The 25369-nt window shown below is 38.1% G+C and overlaps 1 protein-coding gene across 3 annotated transcripts in view; it reads left to right on the forward strand.

The window, feature by feature from the left end:
- negr1 (neuronal growth regulator 1) overlaps window positions 1-25369 on the forward strand; it is a 228015-nt gene that overhangs the window by 74511 nt on the left and 128135 nt on the right. For all 3 annotated transcript variants that reach the window (XM_061239970.1, XM_061239971.1, XM_061239972.1), the window contains exon 2: window positions 1739-1977. In XM_061239970.1, coding sequence (XP_061095954.1) covers window positions 1739-1977 — 239 coding nt within the window. The remainder of the gene's footprint in view (window positions 1-1738; window positions 1978-25369) is intronic.

Consider the following 25369-nt stretch of genomic DNA (forward strand, 5'->3'; position numbering starts at 1 on the left):
TGGGAGAAACATTTGAGTCACTAATAAATGAGAGGCCACAGCAGCAGTAAAAATAAGAATGTGGTGCTTTCTGAAAGGTGGAAATTTTTTTTCAAATTATGAACCGATAAACTTATGAGGAGTGACGAGAATCTTATGATTACCTAAGTTCCCCAATGTATAACTATTTCAGCATTTTTTAAAATCATAGTTATAATATAGTTAAGCAGTATCACACTTGAGGTTATGCTGTTACTGTATATCAGCACAAATATGATTATCTATGACCCATTATCAATGGCTATCTATTGATATACAAAATAACAGCACTCCCTCTTGTGTGAATTGCTTAAATATATTATAATTTATTTAGAAAAATATATGAATGCAACAAGCAAGCTGGGGCAAGGAAGCCTGAGTGTGCTTATCTGTTTGTAAGACTCATTCAAATACCTCAGATTTAAATGTATTCATTTTATTGTATAAAAGTGGAATTATACCATGTTAAAAGGGAACCTAATAATAAGATCTTAACGAAAATGCTCTAAAAGTACCCAAAAGAAGATTTTTTGCATAGAAAAATGTCATTTTGCCCAAGTTGTTTTCGCCTACAAGACGGGTTCAAACTTACCACATCCGCCATTTTGATCGGCACACAAGGCTCTCTGGGGTAAGTAAGATGGTTGCTCACTTTGGTTGCCAGGACGTATTTCTGGTAATTTTCTGACCTGAAGCGATAACTATTGAGCCATATCAGCTTGAACCTGAATATTCTTCCAGTGAAGAAGGTGAAGAAAACTAATTGATTCCGGGGAGGAAGAAGTGGCTTCTTTAGAGTAGAGCTCATGGATTAAATGGGAGCGCATTCTGGCTTACTGCTCCAGCACTGTTGCATCCACCGTCATGTGTAACACCTCGCTGTACTCAGGGCAGGCCCAGGCAGATAGCTGGGTAGTTGTTGGAGCTCCGCAACACGTGCTGGCCGGCGGAATGTGAAATGCCCGTTTCCCATTGGTTTCAATGGGAGCAGAGAGGCTGAAGCACTCTTTCGCTTACTGCTCCAGCACTGTTGCACCCACCGTCATGTGTCACACCTCGCTATACTCAGGGCAGGCCCAGGCAGATAGCTGGGTAGTTGGTCTGCAGAGGTCTGCAACACTCGCTGGTCGCGGGAGTGCGAAATGCACATTTCCAATTGGTTTCAATGCTCTTTGAAATGCTTTGAACACAGACACCGATCTTCGGACAAGGATGTCTTTCCAATAGCATGGACCCAAGCCCGTTGTCTTTTCTCATCATCCAGAAACTTATGAAAGCAAATTCTGGGATCTTTTTTCTTGTTTTTAGACTGAGTAATACACTCGGAAGCAAAGCAATGCAGCATTTTGCTGCAAATATACAGAGAGCATGGGAATCGAGCAACTGTCTCACTTCATCACCGCAGAGAGCCTTGCACGCCGATCAAAATGGCAGACACGGGAATTTCGAACCCATCTTGTAGACCTCTTTTGAGTGGCGGGAAAAAAAACTAACTTGGGTGAAATAAAAGTTTTCTAGGCAAACAAAATCTTCTATTGGGTACTTTTAGAGCATTAATTAGAGCAATATTTTCTTTAAGAGTGGAGGTTCCCTTTAACACCAGTGTAATACATTATTTTAGCAGTTTGAGAGAATGGAACTTCACTTTTGTGGCTATGAAATTTGTGCAATAATTATTTTTTACAAGTGTTACATGGAATTGTATTCTTTCTTCTTTCAGGTGTTATCTGTTGGATGGTTTCTCAAAAGGAGCATGGTTGAACCGCTCAAGCATCATTTTTGCCGGGGATGATAAATGGTCAGTGGACCCTCGAGTTTCCATTGTATCAGGCGTTGGAGATAAACACGAATACAGCCTGCAAATACAGAAAGTGGATGTTACTGATGATGGCCAATACACCTGTTCTGTACAAAGTGAACACAATCCACGATCCAAGCATATTCACTTAACAGTAAAAGGTATGTGCATCTTCTCTGAAATATGTGATGTGGTCTCAGAGTTTGTGTGCATTTGAATCAGGACTATTACAATTTAAGAAGGGTATGTATATTTGTATTTATTTATTCATTTCTAAAATATATTTATTCCCCAGGGATAATACACATTGATCAACATCACTGTTCTGTGAAGTAAATGTGTCAAATGGCCGATTTCCATCTGCTATTCTTGGGCAGGCTGTTGTTAACGCATTGATAACACAGGCCAGACACGATGCCACAATGTAACATTAAAAGCACATAAAAACAAGCACAGATAGCTTGTAAGCAGGCATGTGCAATACAAAATCAGGCACAGGTAAAACAAATGGAGCACGTAAGGTAAGCATAAGGCACACAAGCAGGAATATGTAGAAGGCATTACAGCATGAAACTTTAAAGCAGTACGAGACTATGCATCACACAGTTTAGCATAATACATGCACAATTTAATCCTGACTTAACGGGATAAGACATAAAGGGCAATTCTGACAGCAAATGTAGATGTCATGTTTACATTGTTGATTATCCTATCGCCTATACATACAGCAGTGCTACCTCTAGATATGTTGCGCACTTTCTGGAAGTACAGTAGCTGTCGCTGTGCGGATACTTTCATTATCAGTAAAAGATGATGATTTCTTTATCCACACTTTTCTCTTTCCATTACTTTGGTACATGTTAACACTCACCTCATGTTTCCATAACAGTTTGTTCCAGAGCTCTACAGTTTTTAAATGTACTCTAACCTGGCCATTCTGTTCTTGAGGCATACTAGTGGATTTCATCCTGCTGTGAAACCTCTGGTGTATGCAGGTGTAGTCTTCTCTTAATGGTAGCCAATTGCACATCTATCCCTACATCCTGGAGAGTGTTCTTGATCTATTTAACAGTGGAAGGGGTGGTCTTCTTCACAATTGAAATAATTCATTCGTTACTCACTTCAGTGGTCTGCTGTAGTCTACTCAGTTGTTAACAGACAACGAAAACAGATTCTAAATGCAAGTTCCATGCCTAGAATCAACTCTAGACATTTTGTTAGCTTTCTTGTGCATGAACTAATGATGCAGCAAGACACAGCTAGCCAAGAAACAGCTGAGCAGTCAATTGTCCAATTACATTTGGTCCCCTGAATTGTATGTAATTCCAAATTCAATGTGCTGGACTACAGAGTCAGTACAGCAAAAACTGTGTCAATGTCCCAAGACTTCTGCATTTAACTGTACATAGCACATAAGTGCTCAGTTACTCCAATCCCCATAATAATCAGCATCTTAGTACTGCTAGGGAGAGTGCAGACAAGCAAGTCAGCACTGCAGTGTGCAAGTAGGCCTTGCACAGATACTGTATTTCATCTGCAATTCAATGTGTGGACCTGTGGGGGCCCCGTCAACCAACTGGGATTGCTAGGGAGTGATGAGATGCTCAAACCGTCCCAGGGTGATGTTAGAACCAATTTTATATCGCCCTGCATGGCTGCCGGCCCCATACGGCACTGGCATGGCCCAGACAGAACATTGAACGGACCGAGAAGAGCCACCCGCATCCCTAGTGCTCTTGCATACTGTTTTCAAGACCAATTTGAAAATAAAAACAACAAGCATGTTTAACCAATAACTATAGCAAAGGCCCAGAAACTGATTTAAAAAATTGTTTTATAAGATCCAAAATTTGACTTTGTGTATTGCAATTGTCTGTGATTGCTGGTTTATAATTATGGACCAGGCATAGTAACAAAAAGCAGGGCGACATCAATTAATTCTCACGCCCAGGACAAAATATTTAATGTGTTATAACAAATTAAAAATAGTTACACATAGATGCACATAAAAAAACCCAGTTATGCATAGTTTCACCAAAAGCAGATATATTTTTAAAAAATAAAAATAAAATGTTTTAGCTTGTCTCTTTGAGGGTGAGCTCATCGGTGTTCATTGTCAGGTATTGTTTTCTTCTTTCAGGACATGTTGTAGGGCAAGGTCTTTCATTCAAGGTAAATTGATTTACCAAGCACTTACGGTGCCGGATAAAGGTTAATACTGTTTGGCCAATTAGTGCTGAAATGGTGCCCCGGCCCCCAGTGATCTTGATTTGATGTAAAGTATTTTAAACAACATTTCAGGTGGTGAAGCTCACTGATGAATAGATTTGAGCCATTTGTTATGTCCTAAGCACGCATCACATTCCCTAACACTTCTGTTACTAAGCTGTGAATTGGGATCGTGCTGTAGTCATTCCCCTCAGGTATTTCAGCTCTACAGACCAGAATATGTATATTTCCCTGTGGTGCAGTCGATGCACTCATGGGGCTGATATTCTGCTATTGCCATTACTAAGCGATTCAAGTTATCTGAGCACATTCTACAGTTCAGTGTGACAGGAAGAGAAAGCTTATTCACCCAGCTGTGTCAATGAATTAAACAACTCGCAAACTGTGCTGTCAATTAAGTTTGGCCCTGTCATTCTAGTCATGTGAAATTGGAATATGCACATGTGAAAAGGACACTTCACAATATTAAAATGTGACATGAAATCTCATGAAACTCCACATTTTCACCTGTGACTGACTTTTTCACATGTGAACTGTAATTTGAATTGCAGACAGCAGACTGGGCAATGGCTGGGGAAAGGGGTTATTTTCTCGTTAAGGAATAATAGCGAATGTGGAAGTGCTAGAAAACAATGATAAAGAGAGAAGAGTGGGCAAACTAAACCCCCATTAGGAGTGTCCATAGGACAGAGACAAAGAACCCACACACGAACGAGAAAAACAAGAAACCCCAAGAGCCTGCTTTTGAAAATAGGGTCACAGCTGTTGAGAGGTGTAAGTCACGTTGGTCACTCCATGATACGATATCCCTGCTCACGTCTCCAGTGCTGTGTCAAGATTATAACTGATGCTTCACTGTAAAAGTACATTTTTAATCGCGACTTAAATATTGAGACTGAAAAAGGCTGTGCTACCTGTCAAATTCTTTGAAAATCTTAGGGCAATTAGATAATCTTGAGAACAAAGCAACCATGTCGGCTTGTAAGGTAGAAACATATCTGACAAATATTCCTGTCCATGTAACACTTTAAAAGCAGGAAGCAGAACCTCAAAGTCAGCGCAGTACTTAATTGGTAGCCAGTGCAATGATGTTACCAATTAAGTATATGAAGCTGTTTTTTGTTCTAGTAAAAACACAAGCTGCTGAATTTTGAACCAGCTGGAGGTTCAGAATAATGTAATAATAAAGTATTCGAGCAGCCAGATAGCAGGGCATTGCATCAATAGAGCCTGGACATGACAAAAGTATGCATATATTTCTCTGCATAGTCCTGGACTTCAGCAATGTCCCACATGTGAAAGAAAGCCACTCTAAATGTTCTTCATATGACAATCAAAAGTGAGACCAGGGTCAATGGATAAACAGAGATCTTTCTTGGGCACATTTGGCACGATGGAAAATGTATTTTGTATTTTTTGGTGTGTGTGTGGGGGGGGGTGGGGTGTACCTAAAACCAACATGTACTTTTTTCTGACCCTATGGATTTCACTTTTGGGAAATCAGAAAATCCTTAATATAGTTGAACAAACTAGGTCCTACTGCATAAATATGATTTTAAAAAAGGAGAGTGCCTTTCCAAGAAGTCAAATACAGCTCTGGAGTCCAATAGAATCTCTTGTTCAGCTTTATGAAAAGCTGCACTTTGGTCAAGAAGCACTTGTATACTGTACGGAGTTTCAGTCTGATGACACTAGTAGATGAATTAGAACCTTGTAATGTAGAGTTTCAGTATTACGGTTTATCAAAATCCAGAATGGAATATTTCAAGGATATCGTTTGACCTAAGATTCAACTCAGTAGTATTTTTGAAACTAGATAGAGGTTTGAGATAGATATTTATTTATCTATTTTAGATTTCTCTTAGGTTCACTGGCCTAATAACACCCTCTTTCAAAGACTCTAGCACACACCCAGTTAAAAATAGAAAGATTTCAGTCATGTCCAGCATTACCGCATTGATTTCTGCACGCAGTGACCTATCACGAATGAATGTTCTCAGTATTTATTTATCTATTTATTTGTTTGCTGTTTGTTTGTTCCTCAATGTAATAACACTGGAAATGCTCATCATTAATGTATTAACCCTAGGAATTTGTCAGATGAAGTGTACTTTTGAGCTTTCTTATAATTGCTCAGTTTTTGTTTTTCTTTCTGTGTTTCGAAGCGCTCTTTACACAGTCAGTTAATGCCATGCATTTGTGTACAAGGACACACTTTATGTTGTGTAGACAACCGAGAAGTATAGACCATGCAGTTCTAACTAAACTAAAAAGCACACTGGAGACATGCAAGATACTACATATTTTCTGGCCAAACATTACCTGAAAAAAAACTCAAAACAGATCATCTTTGACAATCTGAAATCACCTTTCTCAGCAAGCTTTTTATGCCTTCATGGCAGTGTAGGCAGTGTCAAAGCACTTACACTGTAAGACAGGCATTTGGCATGATACTAACAAAAGAAACACATTTCTCTCAGAATACAAAAATATGAAATGGCCAACAGTTATAATGCTGTAAAGTTTATACCAGTGTTTTGTTTATGTGCACATTGTAATACTAAAAACTGCACTTCAGATTTACTAGTGTGAAATACCATTCACAACCATTGCCTCAATGACAATGGCCAATGCAGTAGTACTGAGTTGTCTGTGTTATTTTAGAAGTCCTGCAATTGGTGACATATTAAATATGTGCCACCCCCCACACCACTATGTTGGCATAGGACTGCTTCAGCTGTCTGTTTTCTGTTAGGCAAACGCAATGGTACAAGCACATACTCTTTAGAAATAATATGTAGACATATTATATGTACATTTTTATATCTCACACATTCAACATTGCCCCCTTTCTCTGCTGTGCACCCCCTGCTGTGAAATCCAGCTATGCCAGCTTGACCATCTTCAAAATTGAGCTGGTCTAGCTGGGTATGAGCTAAAATGCTCAACCAGCTAAACTATGTTGAGCTGGGAGCTAGTCTGAACTGGTCAACCAGCTACCAGCTGATTCAAAACCTAGCTTGAGCTGTTTTTTTCAGCAGGGCCTGCAGCTGCTTGCCCCAGCTATGCGTAAGCTAATGCAAATGAGTGAGAGTAGCTCCAGCAATATCAGTGTCATATTGCTGAGGACATTAGAAGACACTGTAAAAGAGATTGAATGTTAACCCATATTTGGATAACCAAGCTCAATAACTATTTTTATTTTCTTAGTGTCATCCCCTTCAAAACTGCAAAGATTTGCTTTGACAGGCTTTTCCAGTACTAATTGACAAGGTAGAGCACATTATCATTGTTTGTTGTGAAGGTAATTGGCCAGTGGCTGAATAAGAATGTAAATGCATGAATGCCTCCTCATTTTGTGCTTCAATTCTAGGTAGTGACCTTCATGCAAATGCCCCTTCCAAATGCCATCTCTCTCTCTCTCTTTCTCTTTCTCTCTCTCTCTTTCTCTTTCTCTCTCTATATCTCCTTCTCTCTCTCCCCCTCACTTATGGAAAATGCTGAATCTGATCAATTTGAACCACAATATTGGTTAAAGACAACCTGTAAACAACAGAATTTTATGAAATGGTGCGAATGGATTAAAATAATACAAAACTATGCAGTATAGCATGCTTCCTGTTTACCTATTTGTGTGTAAGCAACAGACCTCTACCTAAATATACCTAGACCCAAGCTAAACATTCTATATACTTTTAATTTATTATATAGTTCACTAGTAGTTTTGATGTATTAGAAACATCCATGTAAAAGGAACATTAGCAAATGACTCTTGCATCAAACATGCATTATTTCTCACTAGTATATTTTATATGCCACAGCAGGAAACAAGTTCTCTGCAAGATTAATTTTCAAGACTCAGTCCATAACATCCATCCATCCATCCATCCATTATCTGAACCCACTTATCCTGAACAGGGTCGCAGGGGGGCTGGAGCCTATCCCAGCATACATTGGGCGAAAGGCAGGAATACACCCTGGACAGGTCGCCAGTCCATCGCAGGGCACACACACCATTCACTCACACACTCATACCTACGGGCAATTTAGACTCTCCAATCAGCCTAACCTGCATGTCTTTGGACTGTGGGAGGAAACCGGAGTACCCGGAGGAAACCCACGCAGACACGGGGAGAACATGCAAACTCCACACAGAGAGGCCCTGGTCGACGGGGATTCGAACCCAGGACCTCCTTGCTGTGAGGCGGCAGTGCTACCCACTGCGCCATCCGTGCCGCCCAGTCCATAACATTATGAGCTAAATTAGATGAAGCAATATTTTAGCACAAGCAATAATGTCACAAGCATTAGTTTCACTATCTGGTCAAAATTCCAAAATCCCATTAATAGCAAAGAATTTCATATTTAATTTATTTATTCAGTTTATTTTTTATTTAACAGACACATTCCAATTTGCATAAACTATCCAGAGAAGATACACCTTAATATTTGTATTTGCCATTGGAACTCATAGGAACTTAAGGAAGGAAGGAAGGAAATTCATCTTCACAGCATTGCTGAATGAATAAAGATGTAAAAGTTGAAAGTGACATTTCTTGTTGCTATGGTAGGCTCCGTTTTGTCTTGCCATTTCTGGAAGGTTCCAGGTAGGGTAAAAATACATATTCTAAGTTCTTATACAAAGGTAAGTCCAGGCCTTTGTGTGTGTGGAGAGGGTTTCAGATGCATCATAAGATGACTTATGATCTGGAGAAGATTCATTTCAGTTGATAAATGTCTATGGTCAAATCAGTGACAAGCTGTTCAGGGTGGTAAAGAAAATTGTTCATTATAATGGCAGCCACTTGTTCATGTCTGTCTGTAAGTGGGTCTACAAAACAGGCTTTACCACCTCCTCAACTTTTTGCCGAGTTAGTTTTTTTCTTTGTTCCTGGAAGGCTTTGTCAAACAATTTCATTATGAATTATTGCTTGCCATGATCCATCACTCCGTAAATGCAACGTTCACTTGGCAAGCAATGTTTTTTCACTCAGACTGTCATTGAATGTAGGGAACATTTTTTTTCTGTCTGTTTTTCTTTTTTTCTATCTTTTTTCTTTTTTTGCTACCAGGTTTATTCATATCGCCAGCTTGTAAGGAGGCCTATAATATAGAATGCAAATAGTAAATAGCTTTTATTATGATGCATGCAATATGAATACAGTATGAGATGTACGGATGAGATACAGTGGGCTCCAGAATTATTGGTATCTTTACAAAAAGTGCTTTAAACTAAGGGAGAATACAATTATTGACTTTATTTAATACTTTATTTTCCAACATGTGTAAAGTAGTGCGCTTTATTAATGATTCAATCAAATCCCAACCACCTTCTTATGACATGCATATGATGACATGGCCTTTGGTTTAGCTTATCAAAAATTTAGATTTGCATCCATAAACTGATAAATAACATAATGTAGAAAAATACAGGTATTTCCTACTTACTATACTATACTATTACTGAGATACATTTTCAGCATGCAAATTGAAATGTCAATGGATGAAATCAGCAGAGATATTTCAGCAGTTAATTTGTTTTGTTATCACTCTCTGGTTTATGCAGATGAATGAACACCATTTACATTGATTGCTCTCATTCTTATTTTTTACATAGACCACCACCATTATAGCCTAATATAATTGCAGTAATATGTTTAGTTGATTATTCAATTCATATTAATACAATACAAGAGGAGGGGCATTAAAGCACGTGCACACACAAACATGCATGCACACACACACACACACACACACACACACACAAACACACACTCACACACATACACACACACAGAAATGCCTATAAGGCCTCCTTGCCCTTTCAAAATCCTTTAATCCCAGTGTGACATTTATCTTCCTTAGGCACCCTATGCCACCTCAACAAATTATAGTTTTGCATCTGCGCTTTTCTCCTTAAGGTTTATTGCCATGAAGTGGTACCCATGAGACTGCGAAAATTATTTAATTTGAGAAGCTTTACCACTCATGCATTGCAGCTCAGAGGGCTGCCTTGGCTTAAAGGGCACATCTGACTGCCTCATTTTCCATAGTCTCATGACTGTCAGAGAAAGTGATCCATCACACTGAGTTTTCCATCATAATTTGTGAACTGTTTTCAGGTGAGGTTTGACATGTAGTGTCTTATACTGTTTTTGCCTGGATATCTGCCATTTTCCAGATATCATGCTTTTCACTAAACAGATTCAGCTAATAAGCATACATTCTAATGGTAAACAGAAGAACGCATACAATTAGTGGTTGAGAATCATACTATGGGCATACTACTAATATTGTATATACATCTGTATTGCTTAGTAAAGGCCTATGACTCAATTGTATGATGTATTTTCACACAGTTAGGTGATATACCATATGTACATTCCACATAAAATGCCTTACCTTGCTTAGTTGCATGGGGAAATTAAGAATTACAAAAGATACCTTTTAGTGGTGTCATAATGCTGTTCCTCTTTCAACTCACATAAACAATAGCAGTAATGCTTATATTATCAATGTCAAATCTGAATTAAATCAGTGTGCATTGTATATTAAATTCAATACATACTTTTAAATATGGGGGACAAAGAACAGGATGTTTCTATTTGGACATGGGAGTGGACAAAATAAAATGTTCACTGTTGCTAAAATAAGAAAACATATTTCATTATTGCTTTGCTTGTGCTGTATAGGCTCTGGGGGAATTATTTGTTTGCCATAAAATGGCTCTAAATGGTGAGGCAAGGTCAATTTTGTTGCAAGACAGAAAGCAAACTTCCAAGTTTAGCAATGTATAGGGGTAGAATTCCAGCTGATCCATATACTTCATACTATATTTCAGAGATTCAGAGATTCTCAGTTTCTCTTTTATCAGTAGAGTAATGTTCAAAAATGTGAATCAGATGCACCCTTGTTTGCATTATTTGCCAAATCAGGGAATAAACATCTTGTAAATTCCAGTGACTTACCATTGTAGATATTGCTAACAGTATAGTCTCCCAGCTTTCTTTTGAATGAATTGCAAACTAGATTATAATGCCTTGCATTGGCAGAATGCAAAGTGCAAAAACCTGACAGCTGTATTGGGTAGACCTATCTTCTGTATTGCAATAAATCTTCATCAGTTCTGGAAAATGAAATGAGTCTTGGGTTAACAACCTTTGAATAGTGAAAGTATACAGTCATTCTGGCAGGTACGATAGGAAGTATGAGTTCTCTTTGTATACAGGTCATACTGGCAAATTGACTTATGCAAATGGACTGTGTCTATAATTGCATTGTATTGTTTAGCTGATTGAAATGTATCATGTGCACTTGAAGCATGAGCATTTAATTTTTCCTACTACAAAATAGTTCATATTAGCAGACAAAAAAATCTTGTCTACTCATCAAGCAGAGGAAAATGCTGTTTTCGTATTACTGTACCTAACGAGCTGTGTGGCTGAAATGGATGAGCAAATACTCTGCATAGAATCCCCCTACCTCTACCGAGAGAGCCACCAATTTAAAAAGTGTGTTCAACAGTGACCATATAATGGAATTACATTTGAATATGTTCATGTTTTAATATTTTAATACCATTCTAAATGTCAGTATGATGAGCATTCGGATAATGAATCTGTGGGGACACAGGAGCAACCCTCGTGAATTGTTCCATTATTCCAGTTAGAGTAGAGTTTCCACTGAAAATATGTTTCAATTCTGAATAAAGTGTATGTTTGCTGGTGCCACCACACACCCAACATAAGCTTTTTAAAGGATAGTTCAGTGGTATATGGGTATGTGTGCTGCTAAAGGCATACTGTTGCTATTGTGGATTTCATGTATTATGCTTTACCAGAAGTTTGAATTCTGTCTGCTTTAAACTATTTGAATATGCTTCGGAATTCAGTGGCTATACACGTACAGGGGGTATTAATATTTTGGGAAGGTCTGGCTGAGGCTTAAGGTCTATTTTTGTACTGCAGTAAATATACTGTATGAAAAAGGCTGTGTTTTAGTTTGTTAATCCTATTTTGGCTAGATTGCTCTGGGGCAAGAACATTCTAAGCTGTTGGGTATAAAAACACAATATGAATAATGTACAGCACGTACTAATGCTGAGTATACTTTGAATCATTTCCGCTTTTTGTCTCTATTGCCTTTAAGGCTAAACGCCATTTTTTCCCTGTTAGGTTTGGGTTGGTGGTCATTAGGAGGGCACATACATTGTGGATTTACTTTATAAAACTAGTGTTGAATTAAGAAGGATCTAAAAATGTATCTTCTGGTTAGATATAAGCTTTGAAGCTGATAGTGGCAGAAATGTCAGTGTTGCCCCAATTAAAGCAAGCCTGAACAATTTTCATAATTTACAGCAATTCACAATAGTGTGCCTTCAAGCAGCTCTGCAGCATGTACATTACTGGTCTTGTTTTCTTCCCTTCTAATGCCGTTTAGCTGGGATTACTCTATACCACTAATTCACAATAACTTCCTTCAGCTTTCCAGGCTAAGCTCTCCGTGTCCTGTATGTCCTTCTGTGCATTAAATATGTAGGACTGTGAGGGATGGCGACTCCTGGCAGCAGAAAATATGTTATAAAATTATCACTCTTTTGTAAGATGGCTACCCATCTCAAAGAGCCATCATTCCTAATTAGGCAGAGAAGAATATCACAGGAACCACCACAGGCCCCACGGCCCGATATATCACACTTAATGCAGACAGGCAGGAGCAGCAGGACAGTGCCTTGAAACCTCCTCTGTGAAATCCTTCTGCACGGCTCGGAAAATAAATGAAAGGATGCAACACAGAGAACTATTTCCCACTCGTTAAGAGTTTTCCACCCATAATCATCAGAATACATCACATTCAATTATTCAGCTTTGGTTTTTAGTTTCTGGGTAGGGGTTGCCTCCTCAACAGGGAATGTACAGGTCTAGGTAAATAAGGCACGTGCAAATTGCCTTTGAATTTGACATTGATCAAGAATTGATGTGATTTGGAATTAGCATGCGCATGAACTGAAATTAATTATTAAATTAAATGTGTAGTTATTTCATAAAAGTATTACAGCATACCTCTTTTACAATGCAAAATAAAGAAAAAGGAGGTGATAGTAGTATAGTTTATTTTACTTCATTTTATAGAAATGGAGGCCCTTGGGGGTACTGTAGGACAGGGCTGCACAATATAGGTTGTCTTTAAAAAAAATTGGTTTCAGATTTTCCCCATTTTCTCCAAATTTACTAGCCAATTGTACCCTATCTATTCCAATTGCCCGTTTGTTAGCTACGGATACACCGCCTATACCCTGTCCCTCAGCGGCCCGGATGGATCAGGTGATCCTGAGAAGGAAACACCATCTCTGAGCCGCATCGTCCCGCCCGCGACCGCAATTCCGAGGCACCCTCTTGGCCGACCCGCTGGTTTTCATTTAAACCTTAATGCGGCACACCTGATTCCAGTAATTAGCAGCTGGATGAGATCTCTAGCTGCTGAATGAGGGGTGCCTTGTTGGGGTTGGAATGAAAACCTACAGGATGGGAGATCTCCAGGAGCAGGGTTGGATAGTCCCTGGCCAACTGGCACAGATAGTACCTCACTACCCCCCCACCAACAATGTTGCTTATTTTCATTACACTTGAGAACCACGTTAGGGTTTATAACGTATGGTGCTATATTGCCTGTCCAACATTTCGCTCCTTGGGCCATTCCTTATCTGGCATCTAATCAATGGTGGGGATTATCAGAGAATGAGTGTGCTTGCTTTGCTGCGTTCTGTCCTGACCAGCCCACACAGTTTTTTTCTGAGAATAATCGCCCATCCAACCTCTGAAATCCCTCTTTGTTTGGAGGGCAGTGCCAGTTATCATTGTTGTGGGTGAATCACCAGTAAAGGGAACAGACTGAGGAACAAAACTACAGAACCTACTTTGGACTGTGAGTCATGCTGTGAATAATGAACCCACCTTTCCAAAACAATTTTTCACCAAAAGGGAAAGGTGATATCTTTATTTTTTTTAAATTGCTGTTTTATCGCAGATTAATAAACTCCCTTGCAGTATAATAGAATGTTTCATCTTGTTTGGCTTCTCATTCATGTTTTTTGCATGCATACACATACAGTATATTACATATTTGTACAAATCTGCATTGTATAGTACATACTGTATACTGCGTGTTTTATTTTACTTCATGGAGTGTTATAGTTACTTTTAAAGATGCATGTACAAAAATGAGAACTAATGAGAAAGGACAGAGTTAAAAATAGAGTAAAAGATAGAGTTAAAAATGGCAAAACTCTTTTGGCAACACTATAACTTAATCCATTGTCTGCAGAAGCCTTAAGCAAAATGAAGTGTCAAATGTTTTTTAAAGCAAGATCAGATTAAATTGGATGTTTTCCAGATCATAATTTTTTTTAATGGTCTCTCAGTTATTGTGCGCTTACATGTAAAACCTGCAATATGTAATTCAGGTACTTTTTTAATTATACCTCAAGGTTTGTAATTACACTTCACTTTGAAAACGAAAAATCTCAAAAAATGATTTAGAAACCATGCATATGAACCAAACGTCAGTGTGGTCTCAAGTGGTACAATGTAGCTAACATCTGCCTCCAACAGTGTGTCCCATTAAACATAATCTTGCTGCGCTGACCTCTGATGCTCCACTCAGCTATGTCATAAGGCAATGCGACAGATGGTGACATAATGCAAAGCTGAATCCCTCTACATGAACATTTTCCAAGGGTTCAGAGCCAGAGCCAGTCACTCTTACTCCCAGGTTCCAAGCTAGGCTTCCCCACATTATCTAAATCCCTTTCTGCAAAATCTGATCTGAAGTGCTGTGCACTGTATTTTACAGCTTTCTTAACACTTTTATTGTTATTAGTACTACTGGTATGTCTGCACAACAGCACAATCAGTGTCCTTTTATTATGTATATAATGCCTTTCAGCTCTGAATTGCTTGTAGTTGCAGTAAATTGATCTTGGTGAATAATTGTGCTAATACATTATCAGAAGTGCATGCAATGTCATCTTTTACTGTTGATATACATTGTCTATTTGTCTGTTTGGTGTTTGGGTGTGGCTATTTGGTCTCATTTTGGGGAAATTATAAAATTTGCCTCAAAAATGGATTGTTTTTGGCATTCCTGAGTAAACAGGGGAAGAATCTGATACATATTTTCAAACACTGACCGATCAATTGTGCTTCTTCACTCCAATGGCAAAAGTCTTAAGATAAACGTAAGTTGCTCATCCACATGGTTCAAAACCTTTAATTCTACTTCCTGGGGTATAGGAAGAGATGCTAGGTTAGAGTTATTAATTAACTTATTTTTGCATTTTCTCTCATTTTCCATATTTTGTTTATTTATTTTTTTATTGTATTTTTTTACAAATGAAAATGCCTTTGGCTTAGCCTGCTGGCAACATTGGTGCCGGCTGTGTTCAACCACTTTTCTTCTGTGAAAGAAGCTTTGTTGCCTAGTCAGTGTTGAAACTTAGGAGATGTTTATTGCCGTCATGGGTACAGTTGATAAGAGGTTGTTTATCGAAATATGAATAAAATAAGAAAAATAAGATATGTATGGAGTCTGTTGTTTCAGGAAATGTTTTGCCTTGGGCTGCACAGGCAGTTGTGTTGATCTGGGCAGCTGCCAGCATTCAATAACAGTTAGAATAAAATCTGTCTAATGAGCACATGGAGGACTGACTTAATTTCTAAAAATATACAAGCATTGTTAAAGAAGTAACCAATAGATTTAAAGGCACCAGCTGTTTCAGTTAAGCTATTTGAGACTTGGGCTTGAGAGCAAGGTGTGTGGATTATTTAGCCAATCATCAATTTGAATGAATCACTGGTATTGAAACACACTGAAAATGAGCAGACACTGCAGCCCTCTGGGACTGGAATCTGACATCTGTGCAGAGGATTCATTTTCATCCAAAGTTGTTCGTTTATCCACTGCCTGAAATATGATATTCAGTGGTGACTTAGGATAATTTAAAAACTGTTTAATGATCACAAATGTTGCTTGCTGGAACAATTATCGGTGCTTGTCTTCACTTGTTTTCGCTGTAATTCATCTCTGTACTAACAAGAAGTTGATAACATTTTTGTCAAGCCATACATCAAAATATTATGATGGCACCACATCAATCCTCTACCTTGATAATCGAATTACCACTAATTAAGCACAGATGATTATTGACCCTCACTTGTTAAATTCAGTCTGATTATCTAAGATTCTGGATATGTTGCAGTTTTTTAATGTTGGTCAGATGCACATTGCTTGTTTCATTGTTGATAGTTCAAGCTAAGGTCAAAGTTATAAAGGGCTGGACTTAATTAATGGCTTAGTGGCTTAATTAGGAGTGTCTTGGGCATAACATCTGATAAAAAAATCTGAATGTCATCTTCCATTCTGTTAAAAGCCAGGCCATGGATATAATACTGACCCCTTGACATGTATATGCACAGCGAACTGTATTTGAAATCATTTCAATGTATTAAGTTTTAATATCCAAATAAAAAAATATTTGCTGGAGCTTTGGCCTTTTATTCAATTAAATAAGCAATTCCATCTACTTACCTGGCAAAAGATGCAGACCTCTTTTGCCAGTATTTCAGTTCATTAGCCTCCTTGTGTAACCCCCCCCCCCAGTGGCAGGTGGCAGTGCCGGTCTCATCTGCAATCAGCAAGGCACATTGAACAATAGCATGTCTGGAAATTTGTATTCCATCATGGCCACATGTAAAGCCGAAAATAGCCTGAAGGTATTCCAATACAGAGGTGAAAAGCACTGTCCACTGAATTACAGAATAAGATCAATTCTTGTGTAATTATGCCACGCCATCCTACTATCAATATCTGTGACTAAATATTGAATCTACAGTTGGTACAATTTCTGTTCTTTTGGCAGCTCGGTAGTCCAGCACATAGGATTTGAAATAAAACAATGAATGTGAGGTTAAAGTGCAGACTGTGCCCTTTAATTTGAGGCTATTTACATCCGTATCGGATGGTGCATGTAGGAATCACATCCCTTTTCACGCATAGGCCCTGCATTTTAGGGGACCAAAAGTAATTGGATGATTGGCTTCTCAGCTACTTCTGAATAGTCAGGTGTATTCAATCACTTCCTATCAGAAAGTGTTCAGTATCTAGTCTTGATTCTAGGCTTTTGATTGCCTTTGGAATCTCTTATTGGCATCTGTCAACATGAGGCCCAGAGTTGTGCCAATGACAGTCAAGGAAGACATTATGAGGCTGAGAAAAAAGATTGTTTTGCCTTTCGAGTAATATTTGGAAATATTCCCTTTGCGGTATCCCAGAATTAACCTGGTAACATTGCAATCAAATTTTCTTGAGCAAATTAGTTATAATTGTCCGGCATGAATAGTTGACAAATACTTTTGGTGAAAACTTGGATTGTGTCTGCACAAATGCTGGGGATCAAATATCTTGACAGCCTGGAGAAACTCTGGTCTACAGAAATGTGACTTCTTTTTTACATGATCGGGTTGTAATATGTCAACAGGTATTTCACTGCAGTCGATCAACAAGGAAAACATTTAAATCAGTAGTGATGGATTTTCTCTGATAAACAAATGAAATATGTAAAACATAATTGTCAACTCCTTTTGTATATGACCACAGATGCAGTATGTTTGATCAGTGTTTGTCTGAAGGAATTGCCCTGCCATTTAGGCGTGCTTGTTTGTAATGCAATTTTAGAATTAAAAAGTAAGAAAAGTTTAATTTGCACTTTAGAATGCATTTGTTAAATCTTGAATGACATCCAGCTGCTGCTCAAGGCAGTCTTTTCCCCCACTGACAGATGATTCCCCCCTCAGTGCTTATCAGACCTTGAATTGATGTTTGTTTGCTTTTTAATTGTCGGTCTGTTGTTATCTTCATTGCTTGATTTATTCTTAGATTGCAAGTTGTGCAAAATACATTAAATCGGAGTGCACTTCCAGGTGGAACCTCCTCAATTAAAGACGCGCTTTTTCTGGTATGCACATTTGACACTCCATCCATGTTCACTTTCCTTCCCTTCTATGAGGGTCAAATAGTTGGTTGAATAATGTTTTTTAGAAAAATCACAATTAGCTACTATTAGCTATTATATATATTATGAGTTGTAAAATGAGCCACTTGACTGTACTGTACAGTCAAGTGACTGCAGGCTGAGTGACTGTAGTACCTGGCAGAAATAGGTTTGAATCCTTGCGGCTCAATCCATGAGCCAAAATAACTGGTGGCCCGACTAATGAGGTAGGGAACGCAGCAAAACGTCATAATTTGGCACACTTTCAGCAAACATGCATGGAGATATATAAAGAGTGTTGTGTCAAATTCCAGAGAGTAACTAAAACACTGGAATGATACAGTGCATCATGTGCACTTGGTAACTAATGCTTCTTATCCTCACAACACACCCGTGCCTTGTTAAGGCACAGTTCTAGTGGATGGGCCTCACAGTTGAGTATCATGTCTGAAGTGTGCCAGTGCTGACTGTGGCTGGCAGCCCCACAGGGCGACACACAGTGTATTGTCGCCCAAGAGACAGGGAGGGTTTCTCGGCTGAGACGACACCACACACCAGTGACCCATGCTGGCTGATCAGATGGCCAAAGTTCAGCCTGTTAAACAACACATTATGCGCCATTGTGTGGGAATTGCATGGGCTTGATTACTCCAGGGTAATAAGATGCAGTGATTGCCATTGTGTTTTACAGCGTAGAGAACATTCTTGTTTGCTAGTGGTGATTGTGGCAATAAGCTAAATATACAGTGGTCTCCAGAATTATTGGCAACCTTGATAAATATGTGCAAAGAATGCTGTATACTAAAAAAATAATACAGTAATTGAAATAAGTTTTATTTTCATTTGTAAAGCAATGTGCTTTGTTAATGATCCAATGGAATCAAACAAAAGTTAAATAAAAATAATAATATTTCCCATAAATACATTGTTACGTCCCTCAGGTGTCTAGGGGTAGGAGGGAGTGCGTAACATATATTTTGATGGGTTCCATAATTATTGGCACCCCTGTTTTAATACTGATTTATCACCCTTGCCAAATATGACAGCCATGAGTCTTTTCTAATAATTTGTGATAAGTTTAGATAAAACATTTGGAAGGATGACCATTTCTCCATACAGAACGTTTCCTTCAGATATCCCCCTCATCTGTTCAAACCTCAGGTTTTTCATGGGATCTAAGTCTGGAGACTGAGATGGCCATTGCAGAACATGGTGGTTGTTTTTGCTTAACCTCCTAGTAAACCAACTTAAGATGCTTGGTTTTGTTTTTTATGCTCATGAAGGGCTGTCTTTTTGCCACCCTACCAAAGAGTTTGTGGGTATGGAGGTGTAATTTCATGCCATTTTAGATTTGGAGACACAACCAATCTCTAGAATTCTTAAACTGTGATTCTTGAGTTACTTGTGGCCTCCCTCATCATCATCTTCCATGGGTATAATATGCACTCGGGTCCTCTTCCCGTCTAGTTTCTGACAATTCCATATCTTTTTTTTAAGCCTTTTTATTATTGCCCTTACAGTGCTAAGTGGTATGTTTAACCCTTTCTACTTGCCCCCCCTCCCGCCCCAGAGGGCAATTTCCACCTATTTTGTACTTGCCCTATAAAAGTGTCAATATCTCAATATTTACTGTACACACACATGGCTGAAGACTGAAATTAAATAAGTGGCTTGTACCATTCAGAAATTTGAGACAGAACAAATGTGTGTTAGATCATGCACATATAGTGTAGACATGAAAATTACAAAACACCTTATGCTTTTGTAGTTTAGCACTGAACATCTCAATTTCTGAATGAAGGATCAACCCAAAATGACTTTATATCTCTGCACAAACTTGATGTGAACTTGTGTACAACATATGGTAAAGCTATCGACAAGCATTCAAATTGAACATGAGTTTTCCTAAAACAGCACCTCCAAATGTCTCCAAATCTCCTCAAATACAGAACATCTGCATATCTTTTTGTCCAGATACATGAATGATCAGAAGCTTATTTTTCTATTAAAGCAGATTTTGAATTTAGAAAGATTAGAATACATTTAATACAAAAAATTTTATATCTCATCTGACCAATTTTTATATATCTTTTATTCACATTTATGTATGTTTTTATAAAGCATGCCCAAAGTGTCCAAAAAGCTCTCAAAAAAGGATTACTCACCCTAATGCTTTCTAAACAACCTACATCACATCAATTTTACTTTCTTTCAAAATTATGTTTACCAGAGCCTCTTTAGGCCTATTAGCCAGTACAATTACAGGTTTACCTATGGCAAATCCAAATCCTGTAATTATACACGTCTGTATATTCATTCTGCTATACAAACGCAGCGATATTTATAAACTGTCCATCATGTGAATATGACACATGCTAGAAAGGGTAGGAAACCCCATACAAGATGCTTGCCATGTTTTAATTAGTTTGGTACTGAAGTGACCTAGTATTTAAGCAATAAGGAGTAGTTCACACCAACATTCACTTGGGTATAGTCCCGCCAAAAATATTGTTCTCAAAACTTCCAATGTTAGTCAACGTTAATTGTGGTTAAGGTACGTGACTGGGACACACAAGGCGGTTCGATCGCCGGTGTAGCCACAATAAGATCCACACAGCCGTTGGGCCCTTGAGCAAAGCCCTTAACCCTGCATTGATCCAGGGGAGGATTGTCTCCTGCTTAGTCTAATCAACTGTTCATCGCTCTGGATAAGAGCGTCTGCCAAATACCATTAATGTAATGTATCAAATAATTTGTAAAACAAACTTCTATATTCATATTTCTACCAAACTGGAAATATGTCAGCCGGACATGGAATAAAAGTGAGCTAAGACACTTCTGTGGCGAAGTGAGGTTTTGCGGCCTTTTCATAGTTTTTGTATGATATAAATATGAATGCAACAATAATTTCAGATGTCTATGACTCAACCACAAAGGGGAAAAGTGGATAGGTTTTTTTTGTACCTCATTTTTGCAATCTAGTGAAGCAGGAAGTGAAGGAATCTCAGACTGAGATTAATTGAATGAAGTAAAATGGTATTACAAATTTCACTTAGTTAGATTTTTTACAATAATTGTTAGGGGTCCCATTAATTTTGGTATTTGTGGTTTTCAGAAAAAAATATATTACTAAATAAAAGCAATTGAAACATGAAAGTAATTGTATTGGGATAAAAGTTTCAATTTTAAATTATGTTTGAACATAATATAGATCATTATGCATGTTGTTTATTACATACAGCCTTTTTTAATCCATTTTTAGAAAGGGTGCCAATAATTCTGATGCCCACTATATATCCTAAACTTCTTCTTCTTCTTCTTCTTCTTCCCCAGATTGCATTAAATGATTGTGTGCATTTGAGGAGGAAACCTGATTATCGTAATAAATTGGAACTCATTTCATAAGAGGATGATAGATTGTATACTTTATGCAGTGCTCTGTGTTCATGTAATTTATGAATCAGGCTTTCCCTTCTGCATATAATGGTGTTGAAAATGGATATAATCATGTGCATAGCATGGAGACTGCTTCTATTTCATTGAATGATTATATCCTAACACTGAATAGGATGTGAGGACTAGCAGGATGACATGATTTCAAATGCAAAAGTGATATTTTCAGTCATTGTTGTCTCTTTAGCCGGTGACTTTCAGGAATTTCAGAAGATGTACACTTTATACCATAGCTCTTCTTGGTTATTGAGGGTTAAGGAAAAACATATTTCATAATTAATAGAATGAGGAAACAAGTATGAAAGAAAAATATTTGCCACAATTCTGCTTCTGGGCTTGGGCTTTCTGTGTCTTTGAGGAGATAATGTCAGACAGCAAAAAAATGAGAAGATCTATACAGATCTTTAAAGGCTTTCAAAGGATTGTTCTTTAACACACTTTCAGCTTGATCAAGCAAGTTTTCTGAAAAGGGGTGCTTGCTGCCCTAATGGATAACATGTTATAGGATTGTTGCACCTTAATAGAAAGGCTTTTTCTTGCCCCTAAGCTTATTTTTGAAACCCAGCCTCATCTTTTTGTTGGAATTCTGACCATGAAGAAAATAAATTACATTACATTACGTTGCATTATTGGCATTTGGCAGATGCTCTTATCCAGAGCAACGTACAACAAAGTGCATACCCATCACCAGGAACAAGTGCGCATATTGACAAATTGGAGGCTCTTACCCTAAAGACTTTAATTGTCAATAGTTTGTTTCATGCTATTATCATCTTTCTATTAGGATTTAAAAATATATATATACTCAGGATTATTTATTGTACACTAAAAAGTGAGGGACTTACAATCTGTATATTCTGATACTGTCGAAAAACAAACGTGAAAGAAAAGCCTTTTGTAAACTGTGTGTCAGAATGGTAGTAAAGGTTCATCTCTCATACGATGTGTAATATTTTTCAAAGCTGAAACTGCAGGCATTTTTCTGCTTTCACATGGGGAACTTGCAACAGGATTTGAAGTCTTTGTGACCTTAAGTAAGTACCCTTAACATGACAGATCTTCAGAACAGTACAATGAAGTGGAGGTCAAAACACAATAGTGAGGGGAATCGAACACCTTTCTATACATGTTTTTAATTCATGTCTGTTGGTTTGTGCGTCGGTACACAGGAAAAAAAACAAGAACTTAAGGATACATTCTTTTGGTAACAATTAATTAGACAATGAATACTAAAAATACTGAAATAGCTAACTTTCAGATTTTTTATTAGCAGTAATCTGCTAATAATAATTTTAAATGCCTTGGTAATGACCCCTTATTTAAAGGGGGGTAATAAAACTACTTAATGGGGTGTACGCATGAAAGTTTAATGCGACACTAAACCCAGTGGAAATTCAGATACCATTTTTAGCTGTGCGGATTTCCTTCTTTTTAGCAGGCCCCATCAAAGACAGCAGGAACAACATTGTGCTGATTGCCATGTCCTGACCAGAGCCTTTTTATTTTGCTGCCAAACATGTGTATAGCTGGAGTGTATAGCCAAAACATTACATTTTGGTCTCATCTGACCATAGCACTCTCTTCCAATGACATTTGGCAAATTCCTGATGCTTGGTTTTGTTTATGTATTGTGCTCAGTAAGGGCTGCCTTTGTGCAACCCTTCCAGAGTTTGTTGGTGTGGAAGTGGCATTTTATGGTTATTTTTGAGACTTTGTGACCCTAACTACAACACCAACCCTCACCATCTTCCTCACCATCTGTGTTGAAAATGTGCACTTGTATCCTCTTCCAGGCAAGTTTGCAACATTCCATACTGTATGTTTTACATTTATTTATTATTGCCAAATCCAGAATTTTACATCCATATTGTGTGATTCATGTAGAAATTGCTGCCCTTTTTATGCATAGTACCCCCATTTTAGGGGAGCAAAAGTAATTGGACAATTGGCTGCTCAACTGTTTTTTTGGCCAGCTGTGTGTTTTTGCCTCAGTTGTTCATGCACAAAAGAGCTAACAAAAGGTGTGGGATTTACACCCTCTAATTATATTTGACAGTCTGCACTTTAACCTCATATTCATTGTTTTATTTCGCATTGTGCTGGAGTACACAGGCAAAACAACAAAAATTGTGCCAATGCCCCAATTCTTTTCACTTAACTGCATTTCACTGGGTGTGTGTGTGTGTGTGTGTGTGTGTGTGTGCCTTTTCTAGATAATCGGTCATTTGAAATAGCATTATGAAAAAACTGCAAATAAACACAGAAAGGATGTTGCTGTTGCTGAGTTCTGCTGTGGTAACGGCTCGCATTTCCACTGTAGCAGCCCAGGGAGCTCCAGTGGCCCAGTGAGCTGCATTGTTCTTCTAGTTACTTCCCTTACAGCCAATTTTGGCATTTTCACACTCCATCTCATTGCATGAAATGCCCATATCTTTTATTGTTTCTGCTGTAATGCTCTTCTGTTCATAGAGTAATATACTTTTACATTGAAATGATTCAATTATTCAAGGCTGTCTACATTGGTGCTCATTATTATCAATGTGCACGTCATTGAATATACTAACACTGCATTTCTGAAGACTCAGACAAGCTCTAAATGGTTATGATATGAATGAAGGGAATGATATCACAATGTGCTTTTCACCCATAATAGTGTTATCAATAGCCTACCCCATTAGCTCTGTGGCCAATGCATGCATATATTCAATATCAGAATCAAAATAAATATTCTCTTTATTTAAGTTAGAAAAAGTTAGAAAATGAATATTATGTGAGACAACTTTGAAAGAACAAACAGTACTAAAGAAAAATCTTACAGTACATTGAACTTTTTCAAATAAGCGAATTGTGGCACCATTTTGGTGTGTCTGCTGTTGTGGTTAACCCCCCAGTCATGCCCAAACTTGGTTAATATGCTCAGAAAACAGGAAGTTTGCATATCATTTCAGAGCCTGACCTAATTTCACACATTTCGCCTTGTGCATAGTGTCAAATTGTGGATAGCATTTTTCATTGCCTTTGGTCATAAGCCCCAATCAGCATGCAGGCCAAATGCATGTCCCATCCCTGCAAATGTGTATCACTGATTTGCTGTGTCAAAGGTTTGCCTGAAGTTGACTACTTTTCCTTGTTTTATTTTGTTGGGTTTTAATAGTATATCTCTGTTTTTAAACACTGTATAATGGTTCATATATTTAGATACAGCACAAGGCATCTCCTATGTTGAAGTTTCAACCTCCTGCTTCCTCTGTCTATGAGAGTCATGCAGAATCATTGTTTCCTTGCTGAAGAGCTCTTATTTGTGTCATGCCTTGTCAGTTGTTGGGGAGGGGGACGTTTCTCTTAAAATCATGGGAGGGAGGTTCCCCATTGTAATGTTTGACAACCCCTGCTCTAGACTATACAATAGCTCCTACTCACCAGACTTTCCGCATGGAAACTTACGTTCAAAATTGTGTAACTTGTACAGCATAGTTACAAAATAAAAGTTCAGTTCAGTTAACATGACAGCACTTCTCTCACTTCCTATGGCTACCTGGATATACTGTACACTCAGTGACAACTTTATTAGGTAGACCTGTACACCAGCTTGTTGATCAAAATATATAATCAGTCAATCAAGTTGCAGCAAAATCAATGCATAAAAGCTTGCAGACATCGTCAAGAGGTTCAATTGTTGTTCAGACCAAACAACAGAATGGGTAGAAAATGAGGTCTAAGTGACTTTGAACGTGGAATGCTTGTTGGTGCCAGATGGTGTGGTTTGAGTATCTCAGAGACAGCTGATCTCAAGGAATTTTCATGTGCAACATTCTCTAGAGTTT

This window comes from Conger conger, chromosome 4 (genome assembly GCF_963514075.1).
Source record: "Conger conger chromosome 4, fConCon1.1, whole genome shotgun sequence".
NCBI classification, from domain to species: Eukaryota; Metazoa; Chordata; class Actinopteri; order Anguilliformes; family Congridae; genus Conger; species Conger conger.